Source organism: Tachypleus tridentatus, chromosome 10 (genome assembly GCF_004210375.1).
Source record: "Tachypleus tridentatus isolate NWPU-2018 chromosome 10, ASM421037v1, whole genome shotgun sequence".
NCBI lineage: Eukaryota > Metazoa > Arthropoda > Merostomata > Xiphosura > Limulidae > Tachypleus > Tachypleus tridentatus.
In genome coordinates this window covers 45,059,720-45,081,536 of record NC_134834.1, presented here as the reverse complement: position 1 = coordinate 45,081,536, position 21,817 = coordinate 45,059,720, and the positions used below count along the sequence as shown (strand labels likewise).

General features: G+C 31.6%; 2 protein-coding genes across 6 annotated transcripts in view; one reads left to right on the top strand and one right to left on the bottom strand.

The window, feature by feature from the left end:
- Positions 1-21,817, top strand: part of LOC143229179 (acetyl-CoA acetyltransferase, mitochondrial-like) — a 69,217-nt gene that overhangs the window by 45,136 nt on the left and 2,264 nt on the right. For 4 of the 5 annotated variants that reach the window (XM_076461110.1, XM_076461109.1, XM_076461108.1 and 1 more), the window contains exons 10-12: positions 1,502-1,615; positions 12,072-12,136; positions 15,740-15,897. In XM_076461110.1, coding sequence (XP_076317225.1) covers positions 1,502-1,615; positions 12,072-12,136; positions 15,740-15,897 — 337 coding nt within the window. The remainder of the gene's footprint in view (positions 1-1,501; positions 1,616-12,071; positions 12,137-15,739; positions 15,898-21,817) is intronic. The other variant, XM_076461112.1, reaches the window with a different exon arrangement.
- The window catches only part of LOC143229178 (fatty-acid amide hydrolase 2-like), an 80,617-nt gene continuing 77,294 nt past the window's right edge, over positions 18,495-21,817 (bottom strand). Inside the window, exon 9 of the mRNA XM_076461106.1 lies at positions 18,495-18,793. Coding sequence (XP_076317221.1) covers positions 18,776-18,793 — 18 coding nt within the window. The 3' untranslated portion in view covers positions 18,495-18,775. The remainder of the gene's footprint in view (positions 18,794-21,817) is intronic.

Sequence of the window (21,817 nt, the reverse complement as noted above, 5' to 3'; positions counted from 1 at the left end):
ATTCCAACTCCAAGTGCTGAAACCTTTGCTATCTGTTTGGGGCTGGCTTATAATGATTATTTATGTACTGTTCCATAATTGATACATACTAGATACCTGATGAAGAACATACCTGTTCAAAATATAGTGTGGTTCCCCCCACTTGTGTAATACTTTCTGTATGGATTATACCAACACCAGCCCCCTCCACCTTCTCATCTGTGGGATTCTAGCTATAGTGTCAGTAATGGTAAGTATGTCTTGGAAGTTAATATTTTCCCAAACTGAAAATGTATTCCCAATAATAAGACACTCTCCCACTCTGCCTCCCCATTAAAAGCCAGTGTAAGTCTTGAAAAAGTGATTACATTACCAAAGTGAAGTGCTTATATACAGTACCAGGATAGAGGCCACATTGATACAGTACCAGGATAGAGACCACATTGATACAGTACCAGGATAGAGACCACATTGATACAGTACCAGGATAGAGACCACATTGATACAGTACCAGGATAGAGGCCACATTGATACAGTACCAGGATAGAGGCCACATTGATACAGTACCAGGATAGAGGCCACATTGATACAGTACCAGGATAGAGGCCACATTGATACAGTACCAGGATAGAGACCACATTGATACAGTACCAGGATAGAGGCCACATTGATACAGTACCAGGATAGAGGCCACATTGATACAGTACCAGGATAGAGGCCACATTGATGAGGGTGGAGAAATTTGCAAAGAGGGGTAGGAAAGACCAGTATGCGAGACCAGTGTTTATACAGGCAAAGTTGATGTTGATGAATAGCTATATTTGTGAGAGGAAATAAGTATTATTAGAAATACATTTTCAGTTTAGGAAAATGCTAACTTGTATAAAATATAGATATTTACAAAATTTCTTGGCTGTTTGATCTAAAGAAACTCATTATTTTTTAAAGTAGGAAATTATAAATGAAATAAAGTTCACTATTCTTTTCAGTAATGATAGATACTAATCAAAACTTAGTTAAACCAGACCATGTCTGTCAAATTTCTGATATAATGCAGTTTCAGATGACTAGTGTAGTATATCTACAAAAATTAAAGCCAGTGGCGCTGAGCCCTGTTTTTTTCTTTCATTTTATTTGAACAGTCTTAACTCTGGCTTCACTGATAATGAATCTTTACCTGACTGGTGCATATGTTTAAATTGTATATTTATTTTAGTTAAAGGTTTGCATAAATATTATTTTTATAATTAGAAAACTCAATTTTTTTGAAAATGTGTCTTTCTCAAGTGAAACACAAATATGTTACCCTTTATGATATAAGTTCAAAACAAATTGTAAAAGTGTTAACAATCCATATACATTGATTTTTGAGCATATAAGCAGAAACCTTTTGCTGTAATACAAAATGTGATGTTGTATTACTTTAACTTTTATCTTATTAAGGTATATTATTAAAATAAGTAATACTGAATTTACTGAACAGCTGGTACTATGTCTTTTAAACAATTTTCTCTTGTATTAGGAACGGTTACTGCTGCCAATGCTAGCAGCTTAGGTGATGGTGCTGCTGCATGTGTTTTAATGACAAGAGAAGCTGTAGAAACATTTAAACTTAAACCTTTGGCAAAAATCATTGGTAAGTTAACTGTTATGGTTTTGAAATACCTTACCTTGAATGGCACTGCTACTGGAGAAATCTAATTCAGAGTTGAGTGTGGTATACAGAGATGAAAAATACAGCTGATATACATTCACAGTGGATAGCATGAATCAGACTGACTTTTTGACATTGTTTGTTTTAGAGATAGTGGGATGAGAACAAAAATATTGCTTTGAAAGGGAAGGTAATGGTTTTTCCAAGATAAAATATTCATGCTATCAAGTCATAAAGATGTCTTCAGATCAAGGCTGTGAATATCCTTTGGTATTTAATGGCTTTGGTAAACAAAAGAAAATAGGTCAACTTGGAACGTGACCAACACAGAAAGAAACGCACAATAAGTATATCCCAGTATAAAGAATCCAAGAGCACAAAGTTCAGTGACAAAAGCTATCCACATATACAAAGCAACAGTACACAATATAATCAAAAAGGATTTTCACCTGGGAAAACAACACAACTCATACACATTCTTCTATGACATTTTGTCATCTGTCAACTACCTCAAATAGCTGGAAAATGGAATCAGAATTTATGCTGTTCATATAAAGACACCCTGTGTTCATTGTCTAGGTATTTCTGTCATTCTTGTATACTAGATAGATTATAGAAAAAGTGCACAAAGGGGTGTTTGTTTTAGACATGACTGCTTTACAATGGAAACTATACAAAATATAAATAAATAAATAAGACAATATGAAATCATTTTTTAGTTTTGATTTTTTTTCTTTTATTGTTGCCCTAAGTGGTGATTGAAAATGTAGTTCACAAATCAGTGAACCTTAAATGAAAACTACCTTCATAGAATTTAAAAAGAATTGCATGGTACACAATCATCAAACAGATTATAACTGGACATGGTGAAATGGACAACAGTAGTGTGATAAAACTCCAATATTGCTCTAATATACAATATTGTGCAAAAGTATTAGGAAAAAGTCAAAAATTAGATTTCAGACTATTTTTAACAAACAATTGAAGGTAAGTTATAGGTAAAACAAAAATGTTTAGTAATCTTCATATTTGGTACAGTGGAAACTTGATGGAAGTACTTCAGCAAACAGTTAATAATTTGTGTGTTCCCTTCTTTGCTTTAACAACTCCAGAAAGTCGTTCAGGAATTGTTGCAACTTATTTAATCAAAGTGACCTTTCAGATTTTACTGAAATGTCTCTAATAAACTCCCATAAATTTTATTTGGAAGCAACTTTTGATTTGTCAAGTTTTTAATCTATCCAAACCCATATCTGCTCAATTGGGTTGAGATCACAGCTGTGTGGGGATCATTGCATCATTTCAAATGATAACAGCAATTTCTTTCTTAGCTAAGTAATTTCTGTTTAGGCTGGATGAGTGTTTGGGGTCATTACCTTCTTGGTAGTAAACTCCCTTACCAAAAATACACAAACCATTGAGTTTACCATGACAGATCCATATCTGATAGTAGTTGCACTGGTTCATTATTCCATTCATTTTGCAAGTATTTCCTGTCACCTCAACAGAAAAACACTCCAAACCATCACACAGAATCCCCCATGCTTCATGGTAAGTGCTATGCACTGAGGTAGGTATCTTTCACCTTTCTTCCACCAGATATACAACCTACATTTTGAATCCTATATTTCAAACTTGAACTCATCTGTCCATAACACCCTTTTATAATCATTAATAGTCCAGTTTTGTACTATTTAGCAAACTTCAGTCTCTTGACAGTATTTGGAAATTGATGTAAATGTTTTTTAACTGCTACATGACCAAGTATTCCGTTCTCTTTGAGTCTTCTTGATATGATAGATCTGGAAACTTTTCTGTAGTTTGGTACATGGTAATTTATCTTATGTTTGAGATAAGTGGCAGCCTTCCTTCTATCCCAAGAGCAGCAATTTGCTGGAGAGTCCAACCAGCATCATGTAAAAATTTCTACAAACTCTACTGACAGTTTTCTATGTTTTTTTGGGCCATGGCATGACAACAATACTTGATATGAGGTGTTTAAACAATGAATTTATCAAGGATCTATTGATTGAGTGCCATTAAATTGATTTCTTATAGCATGTACTAGTACCATATGTTGTATAGTTCATTCAGGCAGGACCCTTTTGACATGCCCTTTGTATGTGTATGTAAGAATTCTAAAGAATAAGTATTTTTACTCTGGCTTATTCAGTTGTCAACTAGGGTCAGTGAAACATTACCATAGTGTTGAAATTTACATTATGAATGGTATGGAAGAATTAGTCCCATAAAATGGAAAGAATAACAAAATGTTCTCTTGTCCTAACACTTTTACATGGTACTGTAACATACTCAGTCTTTGTATTTTATATTTTATTACATCTTTTTGTCACTTACATTAGTGATTTGAAATGCTCCACAAAACAATAAATAAACAAGACAAAATGAAGTCATTTTTTAATGTTAACTTCTATTATACTATTGCTGTAATTGGTGATTGAAAATGTAATTCACAAAGTGGTTAACTGTAAAGGAAACTACCTATATAGAATGTAGAAAAAATTGCAATTAATTGAGAAGTTATATAATTTGTCACTTTCTGATACATAGTTTCTTTAACCCTTTTGTGACTAGCTTGTATAATATATATTACTTCATCTACACGTTTAATATTTGCACTACAACTTTTGATACAGCATGTGAATTGTTATACAGTTTGGTAGACTTTTAGTGAAGAATAAAAGTATTTTATACATAAAAGAAGCAGATTATTTAGGACATTTCAAATGTTTCTTTTCAGTAATACCTTATATTTTATTTTCTATACTCTTAATCTAACTATATGGGGTCTGTCAGTTGACCAACCTTGTAACAATCATAAAAGAATTAGGAAATAAATATAAATTATGCTTTTTTTGTGTTAGTATGACTACATATTATAACACAAAAATACAAATGTTTAGTCTAAGTAGCTTAAGTTTCATAATGCTATATATCTGTTACATATTTATTATTGTTTCTTGTATTGACCTTCCAGTTATGCCTAGGTAATGTTACATAACTAGCATTGATGTAGTGCACATGCATTCATGTTATGTATCCTGTGATATAAAGGTAACCTATAGTCTTCCCTGTCTTGGCTGGGTTTTACTGGACTAGTATTTTGTAACATACAGTCACGTTTCAGTTATTATACATCATATGTATATAGACTATTACTATTTAGAAATAAATTATTAAACTTAATTTTCTTAAAACACAGAATGATAAATAAAGAAGTAAAGCAGACAGTTATCTTTTATAGCTATGACCTTTGAACTCGGTTGTAGCTGGACATATGTTCCTAAGCCTTTTAAAATTTTGATGTATTTAGCTTTATAAAAATATAAAACTTCAAGCAGACTAAAGACACAACATATCTTCTTGAAATCTTGGTTTGAAAGAAAGTGGTAGCCTTTTCACAGATTAAAATGGCTCAGAAAACCACTAGGGGGACATTATAAGTTGTCAATTAGTTATTCACATGCCATATGTTGATGTAAGTGTATATGAGGGACTGTTTCCAAAATTGGAAAGAGGTGAATGGGGCCACTTTGTTTGATTCAGTACATAAGCCATATTTCATCAAAAAAAAAAAAAGATAAGAATTTCTTATTTTATATTCTAGCTTGTTAATATTGATAATTTTCGAGTTCCTAATTTGTATGAAATTATTTATTAGTATTTTGACATCACAAACATCTAATTTTAAATAGATGCTGCATTCAACATACCACATAACTTACTAAACTCTATATTTAGGTTTGTTCTTTTAATATTCACTTTTAAATTAAGAAATTAACTTGTATCTAATATTAAAGTTTGAATTATAATCTACACTTTGATTCCAAACTTATTGAATAAAGTTATAAAATAGTATTCAATAAAGTTCAACTCAACAAATGTGATGGCATGGTCTTCGACCGTGACCCATCAAGAAAGGGTTAATGGTGAATCAAGGAAGTCTTAACTCTAATATTTCTAACATTGAATTCTTTACCTGTCCCAAAGTATTACAAGATATTAGTTAAAATGATGAATATTTAAAAGCATGTACACATTTGTATTGTAAATATTGACATGCATTGTGTGTGAAGCAAGGCTTAATTATTTTTTCCTGTATTTATTATCAAGTATTTAGAAATGACTTCTTGAATCATTAGTCACAAATTATATACACAAAATATATTAACTCCCTCTGCTTGTTGACTTGTATTCAAAATTGTATTGAACTACTATTTTATAAATTTGTTACTACAATTGGTATTAAATTGTAAATTATATTCACATGTTATTACTGAACATATTTAATTTAATTGGTGCTGGAAAATAAATAAATGACAACATATAAGATCTTAAAACTATTTATGCAATTTGTTTACCAGACAACAAATTTTAAGGTGTAGAATAGCTTAACTGGCAGAGCATGACATCTAGTAGTACTGTGTGTGATATATTATGTCACAGTAAGACTGATACCAGCTATATCACAAAATAAACAAAACTCTATGAGAACTTTTGTGAAAGTGGACTTTTCTTCATTAGAGAGTGTAGGAAAGTCCACCTTCCAAAAGTGTTCATGGTTATTGGGCTTCTCTGATGGTAATTTCTTGCATGCTTTGAAGTATCATAACTTATATCAATCATTTATGGTACAATAAGTATAGTTTTCCAGTGGAAATTCAGTAGTGTTTCTATTGTATCTTCGTTTTCAATATACTACTCTTTGGAATACTTTTTGCTTAGTATCCATCTGGCCTTGTGAGTTTGGCTGTGGTGAAAGTGACTTAAAATGAAGAAATTTTGTTATAGTGCTGTTATGTATTATTATTAGTGCAAATTTGTATTGGGCAGTGTATGCTAAATGTCATGCTTTTACACTAAAGACATTCTTCACCTTAAAATTAGTCATTTTCTCCATTTTTGTAGTGTATATTCGGTATTTACTAGCATGTATTACCCTTCTCTGTGTATGAGAAGTTCAGTACTTCAGTATATTTCATTTGATAGAAGTATGAAGTTCCAAGTAATGCTTAATCTTATGTTTTCTTCTGTAGTCTCTTAATAAATATTTCTACTTGGTGGACAAAGCAGATAGCCCAATGTGGCTTTGCTATAAGAAAAAAACTTAATAAAATCTATGGTCAATAATGTAACAGTACTTTTAAATTCTTCAAGCAGTCTGCTGAGTATCAGACCCAGACATGAGAGTACTCAAACTACTAGCAAAAACTGTAATTTTGACTTTAAAAACTAAGTGTATATTTTTTCTATTAGGAAAAACAAAACAAAAGCTAAATACCCTGGTGCAATGCCTCATTATAAGGCATTCTTATTGAGTTAATTTAGCTTTGGCTCCTAAAAGTTTCAGATCTTGTTCCATTTATTGTTTTTTGCTCTTTAAACTGCACCTAACCAAGATAAATCACCCAGCAAGAATTTAGGGAAAACAAACTGTCAATTTACATTGACAACAGCAGCTTGCAATAATTTTTGAAAAATGAATTTAATTTTTTCATTTTAGTTTTATTGTCTAACCTAATAAGTTTCAAACTTTTACATTTTGATTGCTTCTGTTATATCTGGCTTTCAAATCAATATATAAATAGGTTAAAACTCCACTACTGTTGGAGCAATGTTTTTAATTTCAACACATAAAACTCCCCATGAAATATCGGCTTTGTCTACAAAAACAGCAGTCATCTGTTATAGATTTTAGAATAATATCTTTCTGTTGGTTATAAACATCTCAAATAGAGTCAGAGAGAATTATAGACATTTTTTAAATGATGGAGGATATGGAAGGGGTGTATCAATGTTGTTGAACAGATATGATGATATCTTAGTAAAGCAGAAAGAGTTTAAAGTTTTATATTTTTATGGTACAGTAAGTTGCATATTATCTATAGTATGCATTTCTGATACGGTACATTACCTTCTCTTGCATATATGGCTATGCTTGTTCAGTGCTGTCCCCTATGCAAAAATATTTTTTTCTCATACCACAAGTCTTGCACTCCCACATAACCCATGATCATTATGGTTCAATTGAATCTTGCTTGCAAAATCACCATATGACAATCCATCACCTAGATGACTGATGCGACTCCCTCTACTCAATTCTGCAAAACTATCAGTTCTCATTAGACAGTGCTTCTATTAACGTATATGAGATTGTGTTCTCGTTACTCGTTTTTCGGTTAATGTTATCATATGAAGTGGAAAGATTGTGTATATCTTTTACTACTGTTTTATGTTTTGCAGGTTTTAGTGATAACTTGCATTGATTTTTTTTATTGGAACAATTTTCAAATTCTCTTCATTTTATGTTGAATACCAAAGTTAATGTTACCATTTCTGAGATTTTACAATCTCCTATTAACATAATTACACAGGCTTCAGGTTGGAGGAACTCAACTGAAGAATTTTTACTTTAATTCATCATTAAACATTACCTGAGTCAACCTTCTTCTCCTTATAGTGCTTGTCTCTCTCTTGAACTTGCCAAACTTATCCATAAAAACAAGTAATTTGACAGCCTTTTCCCTCCTCCCAGTTATGCTGTACCTTCTCTTATTTCTTTTGCTGAATATTTCAGGCCTAACTAATTTTTTTGAGACATAATTTCTCAGATTTATTACAGTTTATCCATTTCTTCAGTTTCTTTTAATCCTGTTCATTCATTATTACAACACTTCTTCCTCCCAGTATATTGTTTTGTTTATTCTGATGTCAGGGTTTGTGCTTAGCATTTTGTTTCTTAGTTATGAGCTGGTGCTATCTCACCTTTCATGACCCACATATCAGTTTGCCTTGACTTACTATCAGGAAGATTACCCCCTTTTTGATTTTCAGCATTTAGAATCACTACTGCCTGTATGGAGGACTGATCTTACAATCCTGTCCAGTTTCACCACCTTTGTCTTATCCTTATGACTCTCCTGTGGTACTTGTATGCCATGCACCTTTTTTTCTGAGACATACCACCAATTTTGTGAGGGATTTGTGGGGATACCTTTTCATTACCTCTGTTTTAATGGGATTGTCTTTATTTGCTCTGTCATTTTTCATGTTGTTTCTTTGCTGTTGGGATCTACTGAGGAGAGGTGCTGTTTCGTTTTGGGGTAGTTTCCTGCCAACTTACCCTTAAGACATGTAAATGGCTCATTTTCTCTAATGATCCTTTTTCTGAAATATTTCTGAAACTTTGGAATCGTGCCCACTGTTGAGATGAACTGGGTTATTCCTCAAGAACACTAGAGGTATCCTTGTGGTGTGTAATATAATTACTAAGTTGCTTGATCCAGATCTTACTGTTCCATGGACTATCATGAAAAAACTGGCACCAGGAAAGTGGCTGTCCACTATACAAGATACCTTGAACTATCTTAAGTCAAGAACTGATATCTGAGATTGCCAGCCTCAAATATAAATGTTAACCCTCAGCGTCGAAAAGAAAATAAGACAATTGACATTAAAAGAAGTTGCTACAAGTCTTCTCGTATCTGGCAATGTTGACCTCTCTGTCAGCTACAAGTTAACTCATAATTAGCAGCAAACATGTTAATATGTTCCTTTTTAATAAATTGCCCTAATGTTTACCAAAAATTAAACTAGTTCATCTTTACATAGCCTTAGTATTAAATACAGGCCAATGTTTTTCAATTTTTTGACAGTAGTGTAAGATATTCTTTTTAATGATTTTTTGTCATTGTATAGGTATAAGTATAAATACAGATGACCCTATTCTAAACTTGATTCATGGGTATACAACAAAAAAATGGTGTTCAATTGCATTGAAGAAATTTCATTAGCTGAGCCCTTTAATTATTCATGAGACTGCCATTTCATAAGCAATTCTGAATCTGACTACAGGTTTTATTATAAAAAAAAATTATTAAAATAACAGTGAAGGCATAACCAATAGTCAAGCAGTTAACTTTTTCTCTATTGACTTGGTGGATTACACTGACTACATCATCATCAGTTTCCATATTATAAATTTTAACATGTCTATCTTCATGCAATTTTCAGATCTTTAGTAAATGTTAGAAGTCTTTTGCAGAAGAAAAGAGAAGAATTTAAATTTTTTTTACTAAATATTTAACTGAATATATGGAGTCAGTGTTGACTGCTTTGAACGCAAAGTGATTTTCTTATTAAGATTAAAAATACTTTCATTTCTCTCCAACTGAAAATTTTCAGATTTCATATGCATAATCTCCAAAACCTCCTAAATATATTTCTATCATTTTGTTTGTCAAAAACTATTTTATCTGGTATTTTTTCTGACCTAACTCTATATGGGGTATCAATTTGACTGCCCTTATAACTGCCATTAAACTTTAAAGGTTGAAAACTGTGATACGAAGTGAGTTGTACTGTTCTGTCCTCCATTGACTACATAGTTCCAGAGTACTACCTCTGAGAAGTTCTACTTCAGACCTTTTTACATCCATTTCATGTTTATTTTGTTATTAGTTACTGAAGTAGAAACCTGCCAATCACAAAGCAATGAATCACTGTTCCTGCTATTAGACTGTTTACATTCTACTGTAATGTGACACCATTGTTAGCAAATAAGCAGCACAATTATCAAAACTTTCCTACTGAGTTTATTGTAATCTTTCCTGAAAGAGGAATTATCAACTTTTTTATAGTATAGTGTTTGCAACAAGAATTATCAAAAGTAATAAAAATGAGAGAAAATATGTATGATATGACTCTGTACAAAGTCTGAACCAATCCAATAAACTTGTCAGGTGATTGGAATTTAACAGTAAAGATATACGTTATTTGTAAGTGCTTATGAATATGCATATATTATTATTACTGTTTACTTAAATCCTCATCCCCCAGTGGCTCAGTGGTATGTATGCAGACTTGCAATGCTAAAATCCAGGTTTCAATACCCATGGTGGGCAGAGCACAGATAGCCCATTGTGCTTTGTGCTAGATAGTTAGATTGCTAGATAGCTTTGTGCTTAATTCAAAAAACAAAACAAACAACTTAAATCCTTAATTTTTAGTTAATTTTCTTAAAATGTAACAATAATTATATATATATAGAAAACCAATCTCTGATACATATATTTTTATATAAAGTATGACATGAAAATATTTGTCAGTAAAGTTTTATTGATTTTTATTGAATTGCTTGTTAGGTGGTAATGAGTATTATTTGGCATGAGATTGTACATTTGTGAAGCAATTGTACTTTAATACACTGACACATCACACAAATGACTAGAAATACATGTTGCAAGGATAAATTTAAATGAAATATTTGGGGCCCAAGCTCTGTGTTATAGCAGGACTCCACTGTATTCATCAAGAGTGAAAGGAAATTCCATTTTTAACCCCACCACTTGTCAACCCACTTCAATAATTTTTTTTCTTTCAAATGAGGGAAAGCAAGTAATAAAAACATTAGCCAAAACTGAGTATGGTGTAGAGATGGCAATGCCAAGAAGTACAAAAACAAGAGATGAATACATAAAGCCACATAAAAATCACTATATAAGTAGTCAAATATTTCAAATAATTTTTATCTACAACTAAATGAATTCCTGTCAACTGTGTGAATTCACATTTTAATAAAAGCATTTAAACTGAAGTGTTATACAGTCTTATAACAAAGAAGCTGATGTGTGAAGGTGGTAAAACTGACTTGGTGGTACTTACTGGTTACTTATGTAGGGATTTTTGTATGGTTTTGTGTATTCATCCTTACCTTGTTTCTATACTTTTTGGTATTGCCATTTTTACATCATACTTAATTTTTGAAAAACGTTATAACTTGTGTTAGGAAGTCCAATTAGATACTATTAGACTTAGAAGTGGTAATTGATTAGACTTTGAAAATTGTTCAACGCATTTTAGCTCTGACTTTGTTTTCCAAGGACGAACTTTTATCTTATAGCTCCTTCATCTCTTGAACCATGACCAGTTACAAATCTAATTACAGTTTTGGGTTTAGAAGATAAAACCCTTTCAGTTGGTGTATTTAATTGAACCCAAGGTCTCTCAGGTTAATTTATTATAATCCTGCTTAAAATAATTTCAGTTTTAGGGTAGACTGGATGAGATACTGATAAGTAATAAAGTTGAATTTGGTATACATATGCCCCATGCTTGGTATTGCTGGGATGTAAATATATAACTAATAGAAAAGAAAAGAAAATGTCTCGTAGATTAACTTATTTTATTCCTATCTTAGAGAATTTTAAGTGTCGTAGTTATTGATGATTCACCCTTGTTCAATACCTGTTTTTCTATTCACACTCTCTAGTTTTGAAGTTAAATCTTATTAAACATTAGATATATATTAATTTAGGTATTTTTGTCATCAACATCATTTAAAATGTGACATTTATATGTGTATAACCACACAGTCTATTTGTTAAGTTGTATTTATTTAATTTTCTGATTTACCTAGGTTTTGCTGACAGTTCTGTTGATCCACTGTACTTTCCTGTAGCTCCAAGTGAAGCTATGAATAAGGTATTCTATGTATTTACCTTAAAGAATATTGTTAATTTTTTATCATTTGTAGATTCTATAAGTTATAAACATGTCAATCTGATAAGTACATGTTGCTTGTCAAGGGGGTAAATAAATTTATTTTTCTTGATTCTCAGACTTAGTGGTAGAATTTAAGGTAAGAATGCATAAAGAGCATTGTATGAGTAGATTCAAACTAGACAAAAGTATGTTGTAAAAGGGCTGTTATTGAAGTAATAGAGACTAAATGTTAAGATCTGTCATTGCTTGTGCATTATATGACAAAAAACTGAAGTTTTAAGTATTTTTATGTAAAGTGTGTTTTTAACTAAAGGAATTCAAAAGTGTGTAATATAAAACTTTCAATCATAATGTACATGATAATACTACTTGCATTAGAATACACTAATAGTAAAGTTGTTTAATTAAATTTTGAATTAACTCAGTAAAACTTCATGACTTGTGCATAAAGGTGTTTAAAGAGTGCCTAGACATAAAGTGTTAAATTCACATGAAAATATTAAAGAACATTAAAAATATATGATGAATTGGCTAGACTTTGAAAATCAATTAAATAATGGGAACACAACTAACAAGCACATGTATAAACTCAAATGGAATTGGATAAACAACAGCAGAGAAATACTGCAGAAACATTCCTTGCTGTAGTGCAGTTTTTGGTATTATTTAGCTCATCATGGTACTGAAGAACATAATATGAAAGAGCCTGAAAGAAATTGTAGAAATTTCCTTAGATTTGTGTCATAAATAATGATATGCAAACTCATTAACTCAGTAAAACGATTGAAACAAATTATTTGAATTAACAGCTAAAACTGAAAGTTAAAATGATACAGGAAGTGAAGAAGGTGAAATATTACACATTTATCTTGAACTGAACAAAAGACATGAGTCATAGTAAACAAATCACAATGATATTGTGCATGTTAAATGCAATACTGGAGAAACAGTATTTCTCTGGCTTTTCTGCCAGTGCTAGAAACAACAAGAATAAGCCTGTCTAAAATCATTTTGTCACAAGTAGAAAATCTACACTTGGACATCCAGGAGTATCATGGACAAGGGTATGATAACAGTGAAACAAGTAGTGTTAAAAAGAAAAGAAAAAAAATACTTCATACCGATTCACAAGCTTTATTCTGTCACTATTGTTGTCATAGTTAGAATTTTATCTCAGAAGATGCTGTTACAAAGGTTGAAATATCTTTTGTTTTACTTGAAAGGCTTTATATGTTATTTTAAGTATCCTCAAGCACATGGCATTTTGAAAAAGGGAACTTATTTTTCTAAACCACTGACAGAAACTAGCTGGGAGTGTTGTATAAATAGTGTAAAAGCTGTTTGGGATTAAACCTTGATGTTCCAGAAACTAAGATATTTTATATTTAGTGACCTAAATTTCAATTTCCCAAATTTCTCTTGAGGAAATTGTACACTTGTACAATTGTTTGATTTCACTCTTTATATTCCTGTGTTTAGGTTTCTCTGTAACATCTCCTAGTTCTCAATAATCTTGGTAAAGGAGTATGAGAAGGTCATAATAAACTATTTTCAACATCATATATGCACTTTACAAACAGTTGCAAAGTGTTTTAGTTGTTGTGATAATACTGTAAAATTATATTTGCTGTAGTTTAAATGCTTCACCAACCTCATTGTTTAAAACACAAATTTTCAAAGTACAGTGGTGCCTCGGTTCTCAAACTTAATCCGTTCCAGAAGGCTGTTCTAAAACTGAATCAATTTTTCCCATAAGAAATACTGTAAATTAAATTAATCTGTTACAGACCTCCAGATATTATGCATTATGAAGCATTTTAAGTAAAAATATTGTTTATTTATACCTGTATAATAATACTTACATGCATAAAGTCAACCACAAAAACTATAAACACAATAAAAAAACAATAAATGAAAATTTAACTGCACTTTACCTGTGCTGAGGAGAGCTGATGGTGTAAGTGAAAGGTGGTGAGGAACGTGGAGAGTAGGAGGGTTATTATTGTTTGGAAGGTAACTCTCCTTCTGGGGTTCTTTCTCTTTTCTGTCTCTTTGCACTGCTACAACCTGCTTGAGACTCACTGGACCTATTTCTCACTAAAAACTTGTGTAATGAGGTTTGTTTCTTCCTTGCACCCTCCCCATGTCTCACCAACACTATGTATGCCACTTCTCTTTCTAAATTTTTCAAACCACCCCCTGCTAGCCTTAAAGGCATCACTTGTATCAGCACTTGTTCCAGGGGTGTTTTTCAGGAGGTCAGCATGCAACTGCTTTGCTCTCTCGCAAATGATGGTCTCAGAAATGCTATCACCAGCTAACTGTTTTTCATTTACCCAAATCAACAACAGTTTTTCTACCTCTTCCATTGTTTGTGATCTTTGTTTCGTAAGTGCTGTCACTCCTTTTGCAACATCAGCTCCATTGATGACCTTTTTATTTTTCAGTATGGTGCAGACTGTAGACTTCACCATACCAAACTGTGTAGCAAGGTCAGACATGCGAACACCACTCTCATACTTCGCTATGAGATCTTTTTTCACCTCTATTGTGGCTCTAACAACTTTTCTTTTTGGTTTGCTGCTTTCATTATCTTCTTTGACCCCATGGTGACTTGTTTAATCAGAATATTTAGAAAAAAATGAAAAAGAAAAACGAGAACGTTCACAGCAAATTTTAGCGGGGGTGTGGACTGAGCGACAAGCGCGAGTAAAATGTTTTGGGCAAGCTTGGTGAGGGCCGAAAATGGTCGAAGGGGCGTTCAGGTCATCAGTCGGGTTATTTCAGAGGTTCGGGCCACGACAGCTTAGTTTGGAAACCAAGTTTATGTTCAATAACTGAGACTTTTTTTCTCAAACAATATGTTTGAAAACTGAAATGTTCGAGAAGGGAGTCATTCGAGAACCGAGGTACCACTGTATTATACTGCATATATAAATAGCATTTGATAGGATATTTTGCCTCTCATTGTATTGTCAAATTAACTGAACTCTGATACTGAATGAAAAGCCTTTTGGGGTACTGGCTTGTGGGAGACAAAAGATACACCCAAAATACATTAGACTTTGGTATTGTTATTTTATTTTTTATTGAAACTTTGCACAAGAGCAATGTTTCAACATGTATAATAGTTTATTTATATAACATTGAAAACAGAAATTTATATCAAAAACGTCTTTATATTTTGGTGGCAAATGTTTCACTATCTTTAGGAGACACATGTACACTTTGCATATTGTATAGGAGTGCCATATAGAAAAATGATTTCTAAAAAAAAAAAGTAAATGTAAGAGATTCATCAGAAGTTGTTAAAACAACTTGATTTTAAATAAAGGTTTAAGTTCAGATCTTGCAAACATAATTTTTTTGAAAACCATTTGGTAAATAAGATGCAATTTGTACATGTACATTTACTGTGTATATCAAAAAACTTTGTGTTTCTTTCATCTCCTGAAGATGGTGAGTTTTTGACATATATTGTTCTGCTTGCAACTTTATATGAATATGTGATAGTAATGTTTCAGACTAACTGTGACATGTTAAGTATTTTGTAATTATTATTTATGTGTTCATTATCTCTAGGTTCTGATGCAGTCTGGCCTCAAGAAAGAAGATATTGCTATGTGGGAAATCAATGAAGCTTTTAGTGTTGTTCCCTTGATCAATATCCAACTTCTAGATCTTGATGCTAGTAAGGTCAATCCTAATGGTGGAGCTGTTAGTCTGGGACATCCTTTAGGGTGGGTAGGAGAGGTAGTTCTTAAGATTTTTTAAGTTTTCAAGTTGTTTAACCTGAGATTTGAAAGATTAAATCATAACATTTTGTTTTCTTTCATTTATGTAGTATTGAGGATTCTTTTTTAAGCCTGTTTTGTCAACAGTTAGTTTTAATGATGGTGCTGTGTATTTCAATCTTACTTTGGAATATTATGAATGGTCAAAGGCTCATTCTCAAATATGTTACTAGCCAAGAATGTTTTGTTGTTTTTCTTAGTGGAAGTTTAAAAGTAAGTTCTAGGTCTGAATTTCTATTCTTTAATTAAAAGTTTTGGTTGGTGACTGTTACCTCTCATATTCATTGCCTCATGAAAGGCACTTTTTGTTATAACTTGCTTTTATGTAAGTTGGTATTTAGTTTTTGTTTGTGGTGATGATAATACTTACCCAATACATGATTTTTCAGTAAATGAAAATTAACATTTTCTAAATTTCAATTCTCCATGATGACAAGAAAACTCGCTTATAGAGAAAAATATATACCAGCCATTTCTTCGTATATAAATTTCAATTCTATTATTATTGCTGCTGTTCACTGAAAGATCTTTTGAAGATGAATTTAATCATCTGTTGTTGATAGTTCTTCTGATGGTGTCAGTAGTCTGGAATAGCCTGAGCCATAAGTTACAATGCTAATATATTGCATTATTTATGTTAGCTGAAAAACTAACATGTAGACTACATTCTTTTTGCTTTTATCAGTTTTCATCAGCAAATATGAATATATAGATTAGTGACAAAGGTACAGTTATTTCTAAAGCAGAAAAAATTAAATAAACAACCAATAATAATAATAAATGACTAGAAAGTAAAAAAATATAATAAAAAAGAAAAATGATAGTAAAAGTAGAACAAAAATATATAATAAGAGTAAAAAGGTACAAGAAACCATGAAAATAAAAGGGTTATCTAAAATAAAGCACTAAATTGTTTGTTTGTTTTGAATTTCACACAAAGCTACAGGAGGGCTATCTGCGCTAGTCGTCTCTCATCTAGCAGTGTAAGTCTAGAGGGAAGGCAACTAGTCATCACCACCCACTGCCAACTCATGGGCTACTCTTTACCAATGAATAATTGGATTGACTGTCACATCATAATGCCCCCTATGGCTAAAAGGGCGAGCATGTTTGGTGTGACAGGGATTTGAACCCACAACCCTCAGATTAAGAATCGAGTGCCTTTACCATCTGGCCATGCTGGGCCTCACACTGAAATGTTATGGGAGAAATATTCTTTCAGTTTTGTCTTCTGGCTACATATTTTAATATACCATGGGTTTCTATTCTCTTGTGGTGTTAGATATTTATTCTAAATTTATTTTTTGTTCTGAATATATATAGAGAGAGATTTCCCTTAATGTGAGAATACCATTAACTTAATTTTTTCAAGTTACCTATGTTTTTTTAGTTCACAAAGTTGGTAATATTTGTTGCAACACAGGGATAACACTGATTAATTCAAAATTGTATACAAATTTTTATGGCAGTGTCCTTCAGGGGTTTTCAAGTGATATCTAAAGGTGTTATAGCCTCACTATATAACAAGAATGATCATTCACACAAGTTATACATGTTGTATAAGACAGATGTGGAGTTTTGTTCAAACTAAGGAACGCTAGATTTGGCAGGCTGTCTGAAGCCATTTATATTTTTGTACAAGTTACAGTAATGTTAACAACAGAAAGTATTAATTCAGATGATGTTCCAGTATATTTAAACATCCAAGCAGTTACACAATTAACTTTGCATTTCATTAACTTAAGCTTTTAACCGGGGATATATACCCAGAGGTTAAACTCTCACTCAGTGGGTAATTATTTCAAATGAATACTTTCAAATTTAATATTTTAGTACTTAGGAGGCTCTGAAGATTATGAAAGTGAAATTTGAAAAATGTTTAGAAAAAGTGTTTTTAATATGTAACATGAAAATCACCTTGCAGGCAAACTGTTGAGTATCTGTATGTCAGTCACTTCATTAAATAATGAATGTTTAGTAGAAATATTCAAAATTAAATATTTTACATTTCCTGAAACTACATACTTTCAGAAAAATTCTCAAATTTCTACAATTTCATACACTAAGTTCGTTTTTGGAGAGAAATTCCATGAGAGTTGTGTAACCAAATTATAATGTATATAGAATACTTTTATAGGGTTAATACAGTTTAGGATGTTTGGTGCCAGTAGGTATGATGTGTTAACAGTTTGTAGAACAGAAAATGATTGCTAAGAATCATAAATACACTCAAAAATAATTAATTATTGCTTATAAGAAATTTTAGCTAAAAAGTCTTAATTCAGTTTATCTTGGTCTGTGATTATTTATTTTGTGATGTGTGAAACTACTGAAGTTTGACATCCTGCAGGTATCAGAGTCTTAATCCTATTGGAAAGGGCTTGGGCATTTTACATAACCTTGTAGCCATGAGGTAACCCTGGTGGAATACATACTATGACTGTGAAAGTAATTAATTTATGTTCACAAAATTTGGCAAGTTTCCAATAAACATTAAAAGTCTTATGGTGTTGACTGCTCTGAGTGCAAAATAATTTCCATATTAAGATCAAAATACTTTTTGTCTTCTGAAAATTTTCAGATTTTGTTTGCATAATCCGAAAAACCTCATAAATAAATATCAAATATTTTTGTTTTTTGCAAAAACATTTATCTATTATTTTCTATACTATAACTTTATACAGGGTTGATCAATTTAACTGACCTTGAAACCACAAAAAAAATGAGGAAATAATTCTAAATTGCCCTTTGTCCTCCACTGGTACAGCTGTAAGTCTATGGATTTACAATGCTAAGATCAGGAGTTTGATTCCCCTTGGTGGATTCAGCAGATGTGGCTTTGCTATAAGAAAACATACAAAATTACCCTTTTTCCTTTCTGGAATGTTTGCATATTGTAACTGGAAACTACATTATTAATCCTAAATAGTTTAGGCTTTATTAATATACATCTGTTTATATTTAATTTTAGTGTTTTACTGTATTTTTAATTGTCTTTTGTTGTTAGCTATTGATCAGATTTATGCATACTTCTTTATACTGATGGCACTACCACACTAAATAACTTACATAAGTAAATGCTATACTTAAGAATGCAGAATGATAACATATTAAAGACAGATAGTGTTTTATAATTATCATAATATTTCTGGCTTTCTATTTATATCTATGCAGTAAAAGTTGTTAAAATTCAGCTGAAGCTTTTGATATATTTCAGTGGGAATAAAGTTTGAACCTGAGGTGAAATAGACAATTCTCTGTATAGAAACCAACATAATATGTGTTATTTGATAGTTTGAAATTTTGGATTTCTGTTGGTTATAAATAATGTAGTATTTAATATTATAAAACACTATTGGCCATTTGTGAGAAAGAGAATGTGACAGGTGGGCATGGAAAGCAGATCTAAATTTCTAGTTTGTGGCTCCATAAATAAAATTAAAGGCTATAATATTTGTGAATAATATCTACATTATAATAAGTAACTTATATTAAATTTAAGACTTCTTGGAGGGGGTGGTAAATAAGTTAGAAAAGATGGAAGATCTACATGATATATGTTGCAGTTCTCATACTAGAGTAGATTAAGGATTTTGTAAAATATTTCCTTATAAAATTAAGAAGTTAAACATAAATAATATTAAAATTTTATTTATTAACTGTGTTTTCATCCCAAGTTTATTCATCTTTATACTGATATTAAAATAATTTAATTAAAATATAAATGTAACACTGTAAAAGGTTGTGACATAAGCACTTGACTTACCTGATGTGAAATGGTTAAACGGTAACTATAGAGAGTCAATCTAGATACAATGTAGTTTAAGAATGATCAAGATGGAGTCTGTCCTAAACTATAAATGCATGTGGCAACATATAATGGAGATGACTGTCCCACCCCTGAAGTCTCAGACACAGGGCCAAAGTGATATAATTTTTAGCCGTTGGAAGATGGAAATTATACTTGAGAGAAAGGAACAGTATAGTACTTTTTACTTTTAAACACTTTTTTAGCAAAAATATGATTAGCCATATGTGTAAACTGTATTGAAGTTTGGAAAACTGTACAAAAATGCTAGAATAAAGTCAAAAATTAGATTTCAGGCCACTTTCAAAGAACAGTTGAAGGTAAATTACAAGTGAAACATCAGAATTTTGTCCTCCCCTCCCCAACACACACACATAAAGTACTAAGGTTTGGATTTCGCCAGTATTAAAATTTTGTTTTTCTGAGTACAGTGTGATGTAAATTGTATACATCTACATACAATACCATAATCTTCTGAATATAGTATACTCCAAGATACAATACACACCCTAATTTTTATGAACAAAGATTCAAGTTTATTATCACCATAAATAATAATTTGCATCCAGACTTTTGCAATACTGCATCCAGAATAACCTGTTGATGACAAGAATATTAGTGTCAGTATGATTTCTAATTGTACATTTGTCATCATGCTCAAGACATGTAGAAAAAAAAATTGCATATAGACTTTTGCAATAACTGCAGCCAAAGTAACCTTTTGATGACAAGAATCTTAGAGTGTCAGTATGATCCCCAATTGTACATTTGCTGTCATGCACAAGAGGTGTGGAAATGGGAAAAATGTCACCATATATTTAAACAAAAATCTCTGTCAGAGAATATCACATAGCAACATTGTTTAATTTTGTATTTTCAAACAAAAATGCTGGGTATATGAAGATTTGACCAAAGACTGATTGCATAGCATGTGGTGCATAGGCTCTTACAGGAACATTCTTTGCTCGTCCTTGACACTTTTAGATGTCATACAATGACGTGCCTTAGGGATATCCTGGATGAAAATTGCACAGATCTTATTATTCCCAGGTGCATGACATGCCAGTTGCAAATGATGGATATCAGATGCAACTGACTGTTTAAACTGTGTGTCAAAATGGAATGAGTGGCCCCACTCAGGAGGAAGTGGGTTTACACTGTTAGGCAGCCAGAATAAACCATATCATTAATAGTTCAGAAGATGACATACTTTGAGATGACAATATTCATGCAATAGATAATAAAGATAAAGACGATGTTTGTGGTGATACTATTTACAATAATTATAAGATGCTAGAGAAGTTGCAACAAATAGTTGAGAATAGTGATTGGAACTGAGAACTTGATGGTTTCAATGAAAACAATTTTTAGGTTTGAATATTAAATGTAATGTAGTGATAAATAATTTTCAATTTCCAAATATTTCAAAGTTTGTAAATAAATTAATCTTAAAAAGCATTATTGTATTTGAAAAATTATATTTTAACATACTGAAGATGGATGAAAATGGGAGATAATTCTCATTTATTGCTTAGAAATGGAGAAAGTGTTAGTAAGACATATTATTGACATGTAACATTTCTAGTAAATATACATTATCAAACCCAATACATGTTGGAAATAATGTTGTGGGCTTTATCTAAAATAATTTTAAAAATACTATAAACAAAAGGCATATAAGTTTGTCACCATGTAGTATCAACCCTAAATTTTAAGTCAACTTTTAGGGATAAAAATGTATATTCAGAAAATTCTAGTGATATGAAAAATAGAAATTGAGGCCTATTCTGGAAAGTAACTGGATAATATTTATGTATATATACACACACAGCACAGATATTTGTACAAATGGTGTTTATCTAAATCAGGGGTTCCCAACCTTTTGGCACTCGCGACTTGAAAATGTAATTGATGAAATAAAATTAATGTTATCCCAAGCTACTTCTAACAAGGCTACGCGACTCCCCTGCCAAGGCTTTGCGACCCCCCAAGGGGTCGCGACCCACCGGTTGGGAACCCCTGATCTAAATGTATATATCAATATTTTTCCATTTCTAA